At 37.3% G+C, this 19,569-nt stretch overlaps 1 protein-coding gene across 6 annotated transcripts in view; it reads right to left on the bottom strand.

Moving 5' to 3' along the window:
- dpy19l3 (dpy-19 like C-mannosyltransferase 3) overlaps positions 1-19,569 on the bottom strand; it is a 47,999-nt gene that overhangs the window by 15,171 nt on the left and 13,259 nt on the right. For 5 of the 6 annotated variants that reach the window (XM_051899160.1, XM_051899161.1, XM_051899162.1 and 2 more), the window contains 9 exons: positions 18,424-18,558; positions 18,209-18,340; positions 17,022-17,123; positions 16,742-16,815; positions 16,287-16,445; positions 15,564-15,686; positions 15,015-15,126; positions 13,241-13,297; positions 12,798-12,880 (listed from right to left, as the gene is read on the bottom strand). In XM_051899160.1, coding sequence (XP_051755120.1) covers positions 12,798-12,880; positions 13,241-13,297; positions 15,015-15,126; positions 15,564-15,686; positions 16,287-16,445; positions 16,742-16,815; positions 17,022-17,123; positions 18,209-18,340; positions 18,424-18,558 — 977 coding nt within the window. Of the gene's footprint in view, positions 1-150; positions 399-12,797; positions 12,881-13,240; positions 13,298-15,014; positions 15,127-15,563; positions 15,687-16,286; positions 16,446-16,741; positions 16,816-17,021; positions 17,124-18,208; positions 18,341-18,423; positions 18,559-19,569 lie in introns of all 6 variants that reach the window. The other variant, XR_007930825.1, reaches the window with a different exon arrangement.

Raw genomic sequence — 19,569 nt, 5'->3', positions numbered from 1 at the left:
GTTCTATGAAACAGCAAAACCAATGTTAATCGCATATGGAGTAGAAACAACGCAACCTCAGAGTCTGTTTTCAGGCCTTCCCGCTTAGGTCGCAGGAAAGCTTTTCTAATATTAATGTGGGTCCTAAGGCTTTTGCCTGATCATAATTACCTTCTTTTTCCAGTGATATTCCTCTGACCTTTTCTCTTTTGTAATGTCTCTCAGCCATCTTTCTTTCTACAGTCTTTCTTCAAATCTCTCTCATGCTCACTCTCTCTCCTCCCCCATCGTGAGTGTATACGCCCCCTACTGCTGATTGGTTACAAGTGTGTTGTGCTGCTCTGTCCGATCCACTTTCAACAGCGTTTCTCATAAAACACTCACTGCACCAAGAAAATGTGATCCAAACTGAAATAGATCTGCAACCAGAAAAAAAAAACATTTGCGCTGTATTATTACAGCAGTATTACAGCAGTATTTAGAAACAAAGAGTCCCAAACAAAGAAACAAAGTCCCTTTAAGACAAGTTATTTCACTCGGCGGCCATCTTTGAAACACCTCTCTGGCATGTAAGTGCAGCTCCTATCACTTTGAACGGGGAAACATCACATTCTCCAAAGCTGTTTGCCAAGCTTTCGATTAAATTTCATATTTGAAATCACCAATGAACAACGGTCTCATAAATTTTGTTTCTAAACGCTCGAATCATGACAAAAAAAATTCTTTTTTTCAGGCTGGATCAAGCTAATGCACAATCCTAAATGCGTGTCTCTTGTGTCTCATTTCGGAGACACGCATTTGACTGTTTCTATAGGAACCGGAGCTTCTAATGGCCGCTGCAGTGACGCGATGACTTTACCAATTGGCAGTTGGCTCTTATTTAGAAAGCGGGACTTATTCTGCCATATTGCGCATTGCACTTTCTCCCATTCAAAACAATATGAGTGACATGTCTATAGTCTTTGTTTAGAAAGCAATCAAACATTAAGCCTGCTATATCTAAATACTTTACATCAATGGATCTGAACATCATAAAAAAGGTTACATTGTTACAGTGTAATTATACAAATAAGTACAGAGTAATATTAATTAACAACATGTACTTACTATAGGGTAAAGTTCAGAGAGTTGCTTGTAATTATAAAAAAAATACTGTTATTACTGTATTAAGTATGTGACTTAAAAAAAAATCAAAATAACAGTAAATCAATAATAATATAAAATAAAAATAAATAAAGAATTGTAATTATAAATAAAAAAAAATAGTTCATGCTAATGCTAATATTAATATATTTCAATGTTTAATTTTTTTTTTTTCACACACAAACAAAATTGGAACGGTGCTAGGTCATCACTTGATGTCCGACCCAATATAATCTACGTCCCGAAGCAAAACAAGTTAAAACAACCACTGATTAAAAAAAAGCAGCCTCAAGCACTCAAAAGTCCCACCCCATGTCTGTTCAATTTGTTTAGGCAATAAAACGAAATATTGTCACAGACATCTTGCTTCAAGGTTGGCTGCAGCTCAAGCCAAAAAAAGACAAAGTGTCTGTGCCTGTGAAGGTTGCAGAGGATATGATTGTTATATCTCTGTCCTGTCTGGAATGAGTTTGATTAGATTCTGGATGCATGGCTGAAGTGTTTCATTACAGTGGAGCAAGTATGGTCATTATAGGTTAACAATGAACATGGACCCTTACAGGACAACCTTGGTCTGAGTTCAATAATCAAGAATCTAAGTGCTACACTAAAATTAAGTTCTTGTCCCCCGCAGGGGGTACAATAACACCCCCTGCTCCATCTCTGTCGGTTGACGTTAACATAGGAGACAGACTCACAAACACTCACACAGGGTAAATAACAGCTATCTTAATGCTTACTAAGACAGCAATGAAAAGAAAGAAAAATGGCTTCAATTACAGTGGGCTCAAAGAATTTGGCATGACCTTCACCTCTAAAGCCCGGAACACACCAAGCCAATGCCGACGAACTAGTGGCGACGAAAGCAGACTGCGGGGTTGGCTCACTTCGACAGCGTCTGGGTCCAAAGTTGCCCTGACACACCAAACCGACGCTCGACACCCAACGGCCAAGTAGCACTCCCATTCTGCGCCTGCATAAGAAGAAATGCCTTTCCGTACCAGCAGGTGGCAGTAGCTGAACAGCCAATCAGAATGATCAGATGGCCCGACTGTCCGACGCCGATTCAACATGTTGAATCGGCCAAAAAAAAAAGCAGACGAGGACCAACTTCAGTCGACGGTGCGGAACACACTGAGTCGGCCGTCTAACAAAAACTGCCCGACGGCCGACCGCCGGCTTGGTGTGTTCCGGGCTTAAGACAAACTTAACATCTGGTCACATATACATGATAAATTCTAATACTAGTAGGGAATGTGGATGAGAAAATGAGACACTCTCAGTCTTCTGTGGAAAGAGAGGGTAGGCCTCAGAGTAGTTTACACACTGGACGGACGTACAGATAGCCCACGATTCCGAAATAAAATTAAAATGAATTCACTGAAAACATTCTAGTCTATAGAGATATTTTCAGATAACTTGTCTCGTTCCGGTATATTGATGTCTTGTCTAAACCTAGAGAGGTTTTGCTTTAAACAAGTGAACTAATCTGCTAAGAAAAAAAGCACTTAAGGGTCAGTCTGTGTCAAATCAGACAGAAGTGGGTTGCTGCACCCACTCACATTTTGTACATTGTTTATGTGTTACATGAGACATATAGCTAAGGTCTAATTATGATTGCTGGCCATATAAGAATATATAAAGACAAACTTGTTCCCTTCAAGTCCACTTGTTTTTTTAAATGAATTCATAATTAACCCTGGAAAGTTGGAACAATGTTTTTTTTTTTTTTGGTATTGGGTCCTTAATTATTAAGGTCTCTGTCTATTATGAGCATAATGTAAGATTTTATTTTTAGTGGGGTATGGTATAATATTGTGCTCATTTTGAGACACTCATTTGACAATGTTGACTAGGAGAATCATGGAATGGAAAAAAATATTCACAAAATATTCAATCAAACACTGTATGAGAAAAACTGTTTATAAGAATGGGCATAATAAACTTCAGGCAAGACTGCAAAGTAATGTTCTCACAGCAGCTTCCATTTTTCCACTTCTATCAAATATCATCCACAGAGAAGCACATGATTAACTACAGTCGCACAGATGTCATCAGAGACAAATGATCTCCTTGTCCTTCCTTTTTTTCACACTTCTGTGTTCACACAGCAAAAGATTTCAATAATAGAGTAAAAAAACTTCTGTTTTATCCTTCATCAATAACAGGGACCGTAGAGCAGAATTATTGTGGAATTCAAATGCACAATTCATCACCAGTAAGACATCTAAACAGCCCTATCTCACTTTCATATGATTTCACAGAGATGACAAAACAAAGTCAAATGGTCTCTTGCTATTCGACACACATAACAGCATGCATTTTATGGTTTCAGTGGTGACTGCATACATGTGTAAGCAGCAGTAACTGCAAAAAAGATTGAACAGTAGTAAAGTTTGCATTGCTTTCATGTTCTTCTTACTAGTGAATATAATACCCATGTAGGATTTCAGAATGGTTTTACATAAAATCTTAAAAGTCCAGAGTCTGTTTACACTCCTAAACCTCTGAATTAAATTGTTTAAATGGAAGTTAATTCTTAATTTAAATGGATTGACTGGCGAAGGTTTTACAGGTCAGGTATACAGTGCACAGCATAAATGAGTACACCCCCTCTGAAACTTCTGAAAGTCAGCAATTATTCAATTACTTAGAAGACATGTTAGGGTTCTTTAGAGATATAATGTTCCAGCAAGTCTGCTTAATCAGTAACCAAAGAAGCTTGTCAAAATTATTCAGGAAAATAAAATTTTCTTATCAAGGTGATAAAATGAGTACTAAATACTAAAAGTTACTAAATAAAACGAAATAAAAATTTTCTGGTGTAAGTTTAAGGCAATGTTTGATCAACAGGTAAGTATGTTGAACCAAAACATTTAAAGAGAAGTAATTTCTTGCCAATTAAAAGTGTTATATAGCCCACTGAATCATTCTCAGACTTAATACTGACAACAATGGAAGCACTTGGGAGAGAACTGTCAGGAGACTTATTTCTTAGCACAAAAGAGGGCAGTGGTACAAGAGGATTACCAAATCATTGTTTTAAGTGTGAAAATATAGCAAAAGTAACACAGACATTCAAAAACAATGGACTTGTGACAAGGCCCCTGCAATAATCAGGCCTTCATTTTAAGCTTTCATTTAGTGATGAGGGATTTTTTTGCTAGACAAAGAGCAGGAGAAATACCAAGCGAGTGTCTCAGAGCCAGCAAAAGCTATGAAAAGAGTGACTGTTTATCTCACAGAGTAAGATGCAGCCTGCAGAAATGACATGCATGGTTGTTGTTCTCACTGGAACTAATTACTGTAGCCAAAGCACAATAAAGTCAGTTAGCCATTTCCAAAGCCCATATTTACACAATATAGATTCTGGGAATCAATACTCTGGTCTCATGAGACCAAATCAATCATTTTGGATCTAACAGCATTCAAAATGTTATGGTGTTGCTAGAGGAGGAGTACAGTGAGAAGTGCCTGGTTCCCACAGTAAAGTTCAGTGGTAGTAAAGCTCTTATATAGGGATGTATGAGTGCTGAAGGTGTGAGGGAGTTGTGCTTTATCAACACTGTCATGAATTCACTGTGTAATTTAATACACAAACTTGAAACAGAAGATGTTACCCTTTCCTCATTCCCTGCATTGTTGGGCCTTTTTTCAACATGACAATGAGGATATGCATTTTCCTAAGGTGAAAAACCTTCTGTGGACATGTATTGCACTCAGTCTTAACACTCTTGAGCGCCTGTGGGGGATTCTGTAGAGACGAGTTGAGCAACACTCCCCATTAAAGATCAGGGCATTTAAGGAGCTCATCATCCAGGAGTTAAACAGGACAGATGTGACAATTTGTCATGAACTTGTACACTCCGTGCCAAGAAGGGTCAGAGCAGTATATTCAAAATTATGGAGGGCATACTAAGTGCTAGAATATTATACATTTGTTGAATTAAATCTAGGGTGTACTCATTTCCGCAATCCTTAACAAAACTGGCTAATTTACTTATTTTATGGCTATTAATGACATATATTTCTCATTTTTTATTTTGTATTTATGCTGTGCACTGTATATGATTAATGTATAGGAGAAGATACAATTGGATCATATGATCTGAGTCCAATGTAATCAATTACTTGCATATGTAAAAATAAATATATTAAATAATAATAATAATAAAAATACAAGAGTAATAATAAAAAAAATGACTATGCTGCTGCTCTTAAAAGTACAACTAGCTCTAAAAATGGTCTCTTTGTATGTGACTTGTCTACATTAAAATCACCCGAACATTGAGACTGTGTTAATAATTTTACCTATGAGCATTAGGTTAGTGTTAGGAGTGTGAGTGTCTGTATTTGTGCTTACATGTTTGGTGAGTAAAAGGTTTTGTTCTGTTTTGCAATGACATAATGGGGATTTCCAGAATTACCTCCAGCTCACCTGGTCTTAAATCTATACTGGCGTAATGTCCATTAACCAAGGAATTTCAGAAGAGACTGACCTTTGACCTCTCCCACAGGGGATCATTTCCTGCTCTTGGGGATATTTATGTAATTACTCCATATTGACAAGGGACTGCACTGGCCTATACCAGATTTACATTTAATTTCAGATTTATATTCTCTTATGTAAATGTCAGCTTGTGTTAGGCTGCACCCTGCTGACATTATAAAAATTGATTAATGTCATTAATATTCCAACAAGTGGGATATAGAGGGTGGCCTGCGCAGTCATATCTTCATAGACGTCTACCCATGCAGTACATCTCCTTAGACAGAAATGCTATTTGAATTCAGTCAGCAAAATGAATTACCTCCTATTAGATTGATGTTGATCCACGTTTATAAATACAGATAAATCAGTCCATGTTGGGCGGTTGTTGTTTGTTAAGCACTCAATCATTTCAAATTCGAATATTAATAGTATGGTTAAACATGTCAGTCGTGTTCCTTGAGATATTTTGATGTCATCAGCTTAAACCACTGTACACCAGCACTACAAACACTCAGGGCCACATTCATATACCCAGACATAATTGTCTAAATTATCACTCATTAGAAATGTCTGAGTATCTTCTTTTGATCTGGGTCAAAAAACATGGTGGGCACTCACCAACCATCCAGAAATCCATCCATCTAGACCATCCATTGTAGTATGGCATTCGTCAGTGAATTTAAAAATGAGTCTTCATGTATTTCTAAACCCACTGTAAAAGTTTCTCTTTGTGAACTTTGGTTAGGGGTGGCTGAAATGTAACTTTACAGAACTGCCAGCCTGCATGGAGAGGTTCTTGAGACTCCAGACTTGTATAGCAGTCCTTTTAATACAATATAATTTTTTTTTTTTGACAGAAACTTTCCTTAATAAGCCTTTATTTGACCGAGTTCTCTTGTGCTGTAAATTACTTACAATATCTTATGTTTGATAATTCACACAGTATTAGTTGTTTTCATGCCTTTTGCATAACATTGCACCATTTCATGCTTTTTATCTTCAGAAACATCTTTCTTCCTCGCAATATTAGATGAGAACTGTGACTTAATTAATAAAGTGGAACAACCTCCTTAAGTAGGGTGTCCATTTCCGTAAGACCTGGCAAACTCTTTAACAAACCTGTCTGAGATTGATACCAGTTATCTAAAAAGATATGGACAAATAAAACAAACACTTTCTTTGAAAAACTAAAATCTGAATGTTTATTGTACTGAAATCCTACTGATATGTCACTTGCATAATAATTTGGAGTAATGTGTAATGAGTGCTCTGGGCTTTCTGCACAGTGACCATTTGTCAAATGTCTGATATTTTGTCAGCATAAAATATTCCTAAAAAAAAAAATTTGGGTGGTGAAAGACAAAACAAAGTCTGTCATCACTTCAAAAGTGAAGAGATAGGGAGGTGATGGATATACAGAAAGGCAGATGAAAGAGTCAATGACAAATAAGAGTGTGAGAAATAAAGTTACAATTTGGTCTATAATGCCTGTGCCAAGATCTTAAAAATTGAAACCTTGAATTCATATGATATGATATGGGGGAGGAGAATATTTTTTCACAATTACTGTATGCAGGGCGCAGACACAAGCAGAAATGTTCATATAGCCTTGGAGGAGCAGACAATGAGATGCACTGCATCACACACACAAACAAACTGGTCAGTTTGGGGATAAAGCTACATCAGGATGGGATCTGAGTGCTCTCAAGTTGTGTGGACCTTCATCCTGTGTTTCAAAGAGAGAGAGAGAGAGACAGAGACAGAAAGAGAGAAGAGGAAGGCAGACCTAGGGGAGCATCTGACTGAGGGGATTCACAGAGTGATGATAGACTGATTGATCGGTCGAGAACAACTTAAAATGTCAATGATTGATCTGCACGCAAAGGGAATGAACTCGAGTAAAATGCAATTTCACTCTAGGTTTCAGAAGTCACTTAAAGAAATTTGGGACCAGTAACTCTATTTGTAACAAAGCCACAGAAATGTTTTTAAATGAGCAATAATTCAGACATCTTGTTAGACTCCACAACAACTGAAAAAAAAGCGGCAATTTACATGCACTACAAAATGAACAATTCTCAGTGGTAAAACAAGAAAAATGACAAGTGTGAAATGGTGTCAGCTAACCTTTCATTTGTGTAAGAAGAGCGTATATTGGGGTGTTTGTGAATTAGTGAAATTCTACTGCAGTTCAAACAAGGCGAGCATTTGCAAGCACAGCTATTAGCACTGAGTTTGTGAAATATCTCCACTGAGACATCTCCAACAACATCTCCATAGAGACGTCTACACCAGCAGCAGCAGCAAAAGCCACTAATTTGATCAAATTAGAATGGAAAGTGGCTAGAGTGACAATTAGAGTGGAAGTGAGAGTGAAGATGTCGAAAACACGAAGAAAAGAAAAATAAAAACCAGAGGAAACAGCAGGAGGAAAATGCGTCTTTGTTCAGATGGGGAACACAAATTACTTGTGCTCGGAGGGGCCGAGAAAGTTTTTCCTTCAGAGAAAACAAAAGACTAATTTATCTTCATTATTTCAAAACAAGGCAACATTCAGAAATAACTCCTTTATGGGGGCTATAACAAAAGGGTGCACTGTAGAAAACTACAAAACAAAAGAGGGAAAAATTAATTACATGGCAGGGAGACGTTCGCAATGATAAGGCTGACTGTGATGACAGAGTTTCAGAACTGCGACAAAGGACGCGCTTCCATCTACGGGATAGATGCGGTTCGACTGAAAGGCCACTGATCACTCACGAAGAGAAGACACATGCACATGACACCCTCCCTGCCTTTCTAGGCTCTAGACTGTTAGTTAGAGATCATGATGGCATTTACATGGGTGGTTTGTGCTATGAACCAGCCCGGTGGTTCCCATCACCGCGCAGACCCCTTTTTTCATGTCAGAAACAGAAAGACACAACATATCCAAAGACGCCCGTCCGCATAAAGTATACTGACATTTTTACAAATACGCATGGGTATGTGTACTGTATGCTCAGCTCACGCATGGACCTTGCATTTTTTTCACTAATTATGAAGCAACCCTGAACAGGGCTGATGATTCACGTTTGAAAAAGAATCAGAATATTCAGAACAACAACAACAAACTACTGGAGATGTCAACAACAGTAGACGCCCTTGACTAGTGCTTGTGTGAGATGGAGAAACTCGCAACTCTAGTATGAAAGAGTACAAAGATATGTTTATTGATCATAACTTCTGAGGAGAAATACTTAGGTAATTAACAAAAAATGAATATAATGTGCATGTGTCAACCACCTTTGTTCACGGCAAAGATAGAATACAGCACATACCGAGGCAGAAGTTTGCTCATATTACTATGAAAGGGAGAAAGGGCAATGCACAATATGGAGGAATAAGTCCAGCCTTCTATGTAAAATCACCAATTGGGAAAGTCATTGCTTCACTGCAGCTGCCGTTAGAAGATAACTTCATAAACTGATGTATACTTTGGGCTTAACAGTAATACACAGATGGTAGAGCCATCTATTGGTTTTTGGTTGACAAAAGTCAGCTATTTCATGCTTCTGTGTTCAGTGTGAATTATTTGATTTCAACTACGAGTGAAATACAGCACTCACTCACATGAGATCACAGCAAAACGCAAACGACAACAATCCAACGATCCAGTCATTTCCAGTTGGATAAAATCAAGTCATTTTTTTCTCATTCGAAAAGCCATTTCACTTGGATATGTGTCACAATAGGGAAGGAAAGACAACCGCAATTTCCGTTTCATGGCGAAGATGAAGCAAGAGATTTTTGATTCCAGAAACACTTATAATTCATTCAACATCAATGTACCAGTAAAAATACTTTAATGTAATTACAAATTAAATCACATTTAAATGAGTCCTATACTGTATATATCAGATTTACCTTCTGCTATTTTATGTCAGAATATTGCATTGTTCACTTAACAAAAAGCTAAAGCCAGGGTAGAGCACAACAATCGGGTTCTAGACTAAATATCCCATTCATTTTCTCCAGAGACAATGACAGCATATAAATCCTCAAGACAGATGGACCATGAGCTCTGAGGTTGTTAAGTGATGGTATATGTTCTTCATTTTGCATACAATACTCATAATCCTTAAGATTATGCCAAGAGCAAAGACAGCAGATTTCAAATGGCATACTTACAGCCACTGAGATGAATGACGATGCTAACTGATAGCTTTCTCCCACTATTATAGACCTCTTTAGAGTCAAGACTTCTGTGTGTTTCACGCAATGAGCATTATAATAACACTGAGTCTCTGCCTATGTACAGCATTCCAAATCTCATGAGGATGCTGCCTATATAGGCAGTAAACAGCAAGGCAGCTCACTAGGTTTTGAAGCACAGCACCTGTCGCTCTACACTACACAGCTGTCTAATAAAAAAGGCAAATCATGCATAAAAGCTCGAGAAAAAAAAAAAAAAAATAGGAACATTTAACCACTCACTATAAGATAATACATAGTGTCTAGTGCGTTGCTTTTAGCTCAAGATAAATCAAAAGATTGCTTGACAGCGATACTTTCACAGTTGTAGTTGTTTGCCCTCCCTCTTTCACATTGTGCCACAGTATGTGGTTTATTATGCAGTAAGTTCCAATCATGGTTAAAGGAGTCTGATACTGCCATTCTCCTTGATACGCTTTTCATGCTCACCCTCCCTTCTAGGCAGAAGAGCATCTCTGGTAATCTACATATAAAACAGTGCAGACTTTGGCAAGCCAAGCACAGACAGAAGTGTGAAGTGATCCCCACTTAACTCTTTCATCTGATGGTTAATTAGCGTGTGGAAGCGGCTTAATGCCGCAGTGTCAGCCAAGGGAACTCACCCACTAATCCCTGACACAAATCGCATTTTCTTCAGGAAGAGATCACCTGTGTCACTGCAGCTCAAATGTCTCACTCTTTCTCACACATATAAACTTGACAGTGAGAATAATGTCATTGATGAAAACCTCTGTTACAAACCACTTGAGTCTCTCCAGAAGCTAATGTCTAATACATGACGTCCATCTTAAATCGGCCCAGTTCCAAACAAAGGTACCTGCTGCCTTACTAGGGATGTAACGATTCAGTCAACTCAATGATACGATTCACGATACTGGTTTCACAATACAATTTTATTTTATTTTTTTAACAAAATGAAATTTAAGACAAATTATTAGGGATGTAACAATGCACAGCGAGTCGGTTGAAAATCGATGAAAATATGTGACGATTCAAGTCGGTTGAGATGTTAAACGAATTGCATTACACATTTTAAACAGCAGGGGCGCCGTCGCTGAAGCTGATTACTGTGACGCCGCTTTAAACAGGCGCGAGAGCAGCGGTAAGCGCTGATGTTGAGGATGACCATCCTCATTCAAATGAGAGGTTTGCCGGCATTTACAAAGACTAAAATGAAAGCATTGAGGAAAATAACATGTAGATTATAGCATATTTTTTTTAAATGTGTTCAAAGTAATTCTTGAAAATGAAAAGATACAAATTATAGCAAATATTAAAAGCTTGCCTTTATAACGGTGTGAAACCTCTGTCATTGTTGTACTTAGATTTTACTTCTTATATCTGCAGCCTCTTGACCAGAAAGACACAGCAGGAGCTGAGCCGAAACAAACCTCCTCCCAAGAAAACAGCATTGGAAGATCTAATTAGAGGGACTTTTTTGGGATTCGTTCTAAAATGTCAATTTAGTTTTGTTACCCAAGATATTTCAATTTCACAAAGAAATATGCAGCATTTTGTCTTAGAAATAATAAAATAACACTTTTTCCTTTATAATTTATCTTAAATTTCGTTTTGTTAAAAAAAAAAAAAAAATTGTGAGAAAATCATATCATGAAAGCAGTTTCGTGAATCTTGTCGCATAGTGAGTTGAGTGAATCGTTACATCCCTACAAATTATAAATGAAAAAGTGTTCTTGTATTATTTCTAAGACAAAATGCTGCATATTTCTTTGTGAAATTTAAAGAAATTTCACAAAGAAATTTTTTTATTTTGACTTGGGTCAAATAACAAAACTAAATTGAAATTTTAGAACTAATCCCAAAAAAGTCGCTCTAATTAGATCTTCCAATGCTGTTTTCTTGGGAGGAGGTTTGTTTCAGCTCAGCTCCTGCTGTGTCTGTCTGGTCAAGAGGCTGCAGATTTGAATGAGGATGGTCGTCCTCAACATCAGCGCTTACCGCTGCTCTCGCGCCTGCAAATCGGGGTCACAGTAATCAGCGACAGCGCCCCTGCTGTTTAAAATGTGTATCGCAATTTGTTTAACATCTCAACCGACTTGAATCGTCACATATTTTCATCGATTTTTTCACAGACTCGTTACATAGAGAAAACTACATCGTTACATCCCTATGCCTTACTGCGGCAAATCCTATTGAATGAATAAAGTATTCACTGCATCTTTTTATTTATATCCTTCAGAGTTTGTAATGAAGTGAAATAGAGAGTAAGTGGAAATGCATTTTATATTAGTTTGATCCAGAAGTCAGCAATTTTATGGATGTGAAGTGCCACTTCTCCTTCTTAACCCCCACGAAATACAATATACTGTATTTCTCAGGTGCAGAATGCTAGATTCTGTTTCCCAGCATGCATGGCATCATGAATAAATTATGCAAATCAGTGACTCACGGTTTTGTTTTTGTACCACTTACCAAATAATGTGCATGGTGTTGTCATGTTTGTTGTTGTCTTTGAGTTATGTGTCATGTGGCGTTAACTTGTGGTGTCAAAGACATTTGTTATTACGTGCATGTGGTAGTCTTCTCAGTTATATGAATTATGAATTCTACGAGCAAAAAAAAAAAAAAAGAAAAAAGAAAAAAACAGAACAAGCTCCATCACATAAAGCTAATACAGCACATACAGCATAAAGCTAAATAAAAACAGATTGTGTGATGATGAGGAAGGATTACTGCAGAAGAAGTTTGGCATGCAGATGTGAGGGACTTCAACACTTCTAATATAAACAATTAAATAAACTGAAAATTCATATAATATTAATTTCTTGCTCTTATCTGTGCCAGTGAATACCCCTCAGTATGCCAATGGTGGCTCGTGACGGTGGCCTAAGGTTGCAGACCCCAGGTTCAGTGGTTGTCTGCGAGTGTTTGCTTGTAGTGTGTAAGAGGAAGATTACAGCTGTTTTACCTGATCCACTCCATTAGCTCCACAGTGTCTGGGTCATAAAACTCCCTCAGTTCAGAAATCTCCTCCATCAGTCTGGGCCAGAACTGTCAAAAGAAAGACAGCTTGATTGAGAAGGAGAGTGTGAGACTGCTGTAATGGGAATGACTCACAATAATCAATGTTCAACAAAGCAGCACAATAAACACAAACATCCATATACACAAGTAACACAAACATACAAAAAATGTGCAGAATTCATATCTGATTGCTTATTCCCACTCTTACGTTAACAGATGGAAAAAAGCATAGCGGAATCAACTCTCTCCTAAACAACACACACAGTGGGATACAAATTCCATTTGTGTGCATTTGGATTCCTGCATTGACTATTTATGGAGTACAGCCACGCAGGCAGCTTAGCAATTTATGGCAAATATATTACAGCATAGTTGAAAATGTCTTACCTTGTAATAAAGAAACGCCAGAATTACAATAGGAACAGAGTACCTGATCAGTCTCATCTGTGGAAACAGATTAATAACATAAACGGATAAATATCTACATAAATAGGACGAAACAGGCTGTAATTGTTTAGGCTCGAGGGCTGTAACTACACTGCCACCTAGTGGGGAAATGAAATTTTCAGTTGTGTGCACATTGGCACATTTATGCATAAGAAAGGACAACATGCCTCACTGAAACTCAATATCAGTTTATAGCATTGAGCATTATAGCTTCCCAATTATACATGCATAGTGTATCTTTGGTTTGTGGGCTTCTATAAATATGCAATGGATTCTATTACAGACTTGTGTATTTTGCTATTGCGTGTATTGAATATATTGAATAAACCAGGTAAACTGTATTGCCCCCTTAATCTATCAAACCAATGTTTTTTTTAGTTTTTGTTTTTTTGTATTACCATATGTCTAAAATACAGCTGCCTGTGATTAAGATGAGAAAAAGTGAGCGGTATTTTTATGTGAAATTGGTTTAGCATGTCAAGTCAATTATTATCATACATAAAATGTAAAATACATATATTTTCATATAAATAAGTTGGTAAATTACCTATATATAAAACAATGCAATTTGTCAGCTAAAGATTAGCCATGAATTATTAAATGAAGCATTTTTCTCAAAATGACAGCAGTGGGGCAAAGCGTGTCAAAATGCTTTGGGGTAAAACACTAAGTCAGCAGTGAGCTTTACAGCCAAAACAAGAAACACTCTTATAAAATGCTGAAAACTGCTGCACTACATTTAAATAATCTGAAAGTTAAAACCTTTTCCTGAACATTTTATAAAAATTAATTTATGAATAATATGTAGCAAAATAGGACTTGGAATTGGCATTAGGTAGTAGGTTTTTTGTTTTTTTGTAAATTGTAATGTAAATTGTCCATGTGTTTGACGTGACACAACATACCCCTAATGTGAGGCAAGTTTTACTCAAAAGCATTGTTTTTCATTGGACAGTCATATTTCTATGGAAGATATGTCCTGAAATATATTAATGGATATTAGTTGTACTTCTGTCGTATTTCTCCTTTTCGAGAGGACACAAAGTGAAGTGTTACAGCTCATCCCATTCTCCTCTACAGTGCATGTGTGTGCAGTCTGTGCACAAGTAAACAACAGAAGTACCATTTGGGGTCAATAAGATATTTTTTTGAAAGAAAGTATTACTTGGATTCAGCACAGATGCATTAGATGTGCCTTAAGTCATTTACATTGTTACAAAAACTGTATATTTCAAATAAATCATGTTCTTTTTTTAACTTTCTCTTCATAAAGAATCCTGAAAAAAAAAAAAAAGTTTTCACAAAAAAAAGCAGCACAACTGTTTTCAATAATTAGATGAAATGTTTCTAGAGCAGCAGATTTCTGAAGGATCATGTGACACCGAAGATTGGAGTAATTATGCTGAAATCTCAGCTTTGCCATCACATGAATAAATTACATTTTAAAGTATATTAAAATAGAAAAGATCTTTTAAATCGTAGTAATATTTAACAACATTTTTTTTTCTTTTTCTTTTTTTTTCTTTTTTGTATTTCTGATGAAATAATTGTAGTCTTGGTTAGCGTAAAAAAAATAAAAAAAACTATTGACCAAACTTTTAAACACTAGTGTATAAATGTGCCAGTATCACTCATTTGCACTGTGTGTGTGTGTGTGTGTGTGTGTGTGTGTGTGTGTGTGTGTGTGTGTGTGTGTCAGATCTCAGTATCTCACCGTGGTTTTAGTGTTGCAGTGGAGGACTCTCAGATACAACATCCACACCTCCTTACCACACACCCCAAAGGCAGCGAATGCACACATATGGCCAGTCCACAAATATTTCATTCTGCCACCAGCAAAGATAGAAATCTATTGGTGCTTTCCAGTTTATCATAAAGCTCAGACAACACATTGCAAACAAAAAGACTGGGATAGCATTCATTTTCCACTCTATTACTATTCTGACACCAAACTAAACTTTATGAAACGATAATAGCAATGTTCTACCATAATTCATTCATCATTAAAATCTCGAATGAACCATTAACTTGGGATACGAACTAATAAGATGAAGAAGATCACAAAGCAGAAGCGGTGTGGGGGACAGGAAATGAAAGTGGTAGCGGAGAAGAGGTTGAAATTGAGATGCACCATAGCGGCAGCAGCAGGGAATGAAATTACAGATGGCGGAGTGAGGAAAAAACAGAAGGAAAATATTTGCATTGAGGGAAAGAGATACGTGGTATGAAAGCAACAAAACTTTCCAATTTACAAGTTGTTTACCTCATAGTGGAAAAGGCGAGCAGACCAAAGAAGACGGTGTGCAAGAGATTGTAAGCGACGTCTGGCCGCATCCTAAAGGTCCTGTCCTCTTTCTCCCTGCTCGCTTGGCCTGATCCATTTGTGCTGGAATGAAGAATAAGAAATCAAACAAGATGGACAAAAGAAATGCATTACAACCTGAAGGCAGTCAAGATCGGTGGCTTTTTTGTGTGTTTTTTTTTAAAGTACAGAAGGGTTAACAGCCTATCTAACTAGTGTGTGTGTGTGTGTGTGTGTGTGTGTGTGTGTGTGTGTGTGTGTGTGTGTGTGTGTGAAAAGCCTCTGGGTGTTGGTGGGCTCCTGTGATTCTGATAAGAAAAGAGAACAAAAAAGAGGGCCACAGCAGCCCTTAAAGCAACAACAAATCAGCTTTGAACTGAGCAAAATAACACGTATTCAAAAGCCCTAATGGAAAAAATACATCTAGAGTCCAATTATGTAGCGCATCTAATAAAGACTAATAACTCTAATTATAAATTAGCATTATGACCTGTACACAAGGTGTTTATGAAACTATAATCACTGCTCTATTGGTCATTTTTCAGCCTGTTTCTGTACTCTAATTAGAAAAATGAACATTATGAGAATATTTAAATCCCCAGAAACACATCTCGTTAATGTGTACCATACATTGCAGTAGTGCACATGAGCGTTTCCTGCAGAGAGAAGCGATGCAGTAGTTACCTGAGATTAGAGAGTGCCACCAGCAGCAGCAAGATGAAGAGCACACTGAGGGTGCACAGATACGGATAGAGCAGCACTGTGCCAGCCAACCGCTCAAATGTATCCAATGGCAACAAGCCAAATGCCTCTTCACACAGATAGAGACTGGCATCAAAGTCTCTGAAAGAAAGAGGCAGGGAGGGAGTACAGGCTGGATATATATTATACAGATTTTTGGGAGCAGCAGTTCATCTGATCAACTGAAATGGCTCGATAAATATCTAGTGGATGAGCAGATTATATTGAGTGCCAGATGTTATTTTTCCACCAGAGCTGGACGCATTTAATCACAGCAGATTAATCGCTTGCTCTAGTCTCCGAGTAGATCTCACTTCTCAGTAAGACCCCCCGATATGGCATTTGACTGACGATAAAAGGCTTCGATGTATCGACATGAGAGATGACCAAAGACTTACCTCGTTGCCCCGAAGCCAAACTTGGCCTTTATGAACTTAAAGATGTGCTCGTCCGATTTTAGCTGTAGTATTTTCTGTCAATTAAAATGGAGAGAGTGAAGTAGAAAGGCATTCATGTGAGTGTCTCATGAGATCGGGGATGTGGGTTTTTATGAGAATGAGATATGAAGAAAGACAATGAGAGTGAAAGTAAAGCTATGTCTCAGGAAGAGCAGGTAGAGAAGCTGTATTTTATCATTAATGGCAGGGCGGACGATGTAGAACACGATTCATAGCTCACCTTGGCTGAATAATTGATGGTGAAAGTTGATGTGAGGACTAAGAGTGTGTGAAGAGCCAGTTTTCCTACTCGTATAACAAAGCTGCCCGTCTTTAGCCCCGTCTGAAAGCCACACACGCATACAGCAGGTATTGATAAATAAACTACAACAATATTATTAGCCTCTGTTTTCAATCAAAACTGAATTGGGTGTTACACAGATAAGGTTCGTACAGGAAAACAAAAGTGATAAAGTGCCTCGAGTAGTCTAAAGCCCGATTTAGATGGGATACGTTTTCAGGAAATGTCATTGAAGCAATTGGTTTCAGTTTGTAGATAAGCAGAGATGAGCGTGTCTGCTGTATTTAGATATTGCCATCACATGTTTCTGACCTGTAACATCATTTAGCTGTGCTAATTCATTATGCAGGACATATAAAACTTGAGAATATGGGATTATTAGGAGATATTACATTAGTAAACCTGTAATCTTTTTTTTCTTTGATAGAAAGGTTGTTTTTCCATTCCATCACTTAATTGAACTAGTCAAAATTCTGTCTCTTTTACATGGGTAACAAATGTCAAAAAACAATAAGAAATAATTAAAAATCTTTTACCTAGTTCAATAAAAAACTAAGCAAGGTTGTAACCTCTACATGCTTCATCTTTTTTGTGCATTTTCTCTCGGCATTTTTTTTTAAATGTAAAATTGATAAAAACTAATCTGCCCAAATAGGGTTTCTTTAATTTAAATTCTGTTTTGTAATTCAGAATACAATTCTAGAGCTCACATCTATGTAAGCACATGCACAGTTCATCACTGAGATCATCTGGAAAGCATCCTGTTCACTTTAATCATACAAACCTCTGATTATCATCTTTTAGGAGCATATTAACAGACTCAGTACATTCAAAACCATAAACATTGCAAGGACATTTGCTTAATGTCATTCTAACATCTGACAGAATATTTTAGTGACAAATTGCAGATGAGCACATGCTCAAAATCGCATTCCCCAGATGAAAACACACATTGAATAGATACACGATATATAGCCTAGATAGATATACATGCGCTATCTTGGATTTTATGGAACATTAAAGACAAAAGGAGTGATGATATGTTCTTAGAATCACAAATACAGGTTTTATACTTCTATTTTTCTAACTTTAATCATTTTAATTAATGCACTGTGATGTACACTGACCTGGAAGTGTTTGATGAAGAGAGCAGACACAATGAAGCTGAGCACCAGAGAACCCAGAATCATAGTATTGCAGAACTGCAGTAGCCACACCAATAACAGACTCAACACCTGCATCAGGTACAGAGAGACCACCTGCAGAGAAAAAGAAATGAATAGCCAACCTCACATGAACTCCAAAAGGTGGAAGGTCTCCAATATGTGTTTTCGAGTGTCACCTGTTCCGCTGTGAAGAAGTCCAAGCAATCCAGAGTAAAGATTATAAGGGCCTGCACCAGCAGGACAAACTGATTGAATTGCCATGTCAAACAGAAGCAGAAGGTGGAGACGAACACCAGCCATAGCACCACCCTCTGTGGTTGAGAGCACATTAATGCAAAATTATGTTCGACTTTAATCGCCCAGTCAACCAAACATACAAAAACCTTGTTCTTTCTTCAGAGCTCATACAATGAGAATTTTTTCAGTGATATACCATATGTCAGGAAAGCAATTAGAGTCTGTGCTGAGAGAACATACTGAGAGAGAACAAATATGTGTTCAGCAGAATAAATATATCATACATACACTTGCAATTGCTAACCTCCATTTCATATTTCACAAAACTATTGCACAGCAGCGAGTAGTCAGAAACATTTATCACAACTTACTGTCTCTTATTTTCCCTGTCCTTTCAATCATTTTTACTGTCATTTTTTCATTAATTCGCCTAAGTTATTAGACTAGATTGTATTTACTTATAGCAGAAGTTTGTAATTTTTCTAAAACTTTCGCCAGTTTCTGTCTCATTTAGAAATTACTTAACGTAAGCCATTTATAGGTTCATTTCTGAAAAAATTTTAAACACTGTGGCGCAATCACAATGGCCCTATCCCAAATGACACCCTCAGCCCTCAACGTCTTCCTCAGAGTCCACACTTTTGTGACGTATCAAGCTAATCAAGGTCTTCAAGATTACTAGAAATTTAAGCTATGTTCACACTGTCAGCCCAAATCCGATTATTTGTGTATCCGATTGGAATCAGATCTAAAATGATTGACGTCCACATTGTGTATCGCATCAGGTGAGTTTGATTAAGGCTGGAGCTAAATTTTTTAGGAAAGTGGACCTCCAGGGCAAGAGTTGAGAATGCCTGCCCATGGTCTTGTGGAATTAAAGGACACATGCAGAAGTTGTCAAGACCGAAAGTGCACATGAAATGTGTCATTTGGGACAGTACAAACATCCCAAAAAGCACACTATCTCAGTGTGAATTTGGAGAAGGTTCTCTGTACGGTTGGGAATCGAAAATCAATTCCAGTTTGGGAAACAGATACTTGAGGTCAGGAATCATATACTTGTTATAAAATAAATATTTTGATTC

The sequence above is a fragment of the Ctenopharyngodon idella genome, chromosome 7 (genome assembly GCF_019924925.1).
Source record: "Ctenopharyngodon idella isolate HZGC_01 chromosome 7, HZGC01, whole genome shotgun sequence".
Classification (NCBI taxonomy): domain Eukaryota; kingdom Metazoa; phylum Chordata; class Actinopteri; order Cypriniformes; family Xenocyprididae; genus Ctenopharyngodon; species Ctenopharyngodon idella.
Note: the sequence above shows the minus strand (reverse complement) of the source record. Positions and strands in the feature narration are given on the sequence as shown.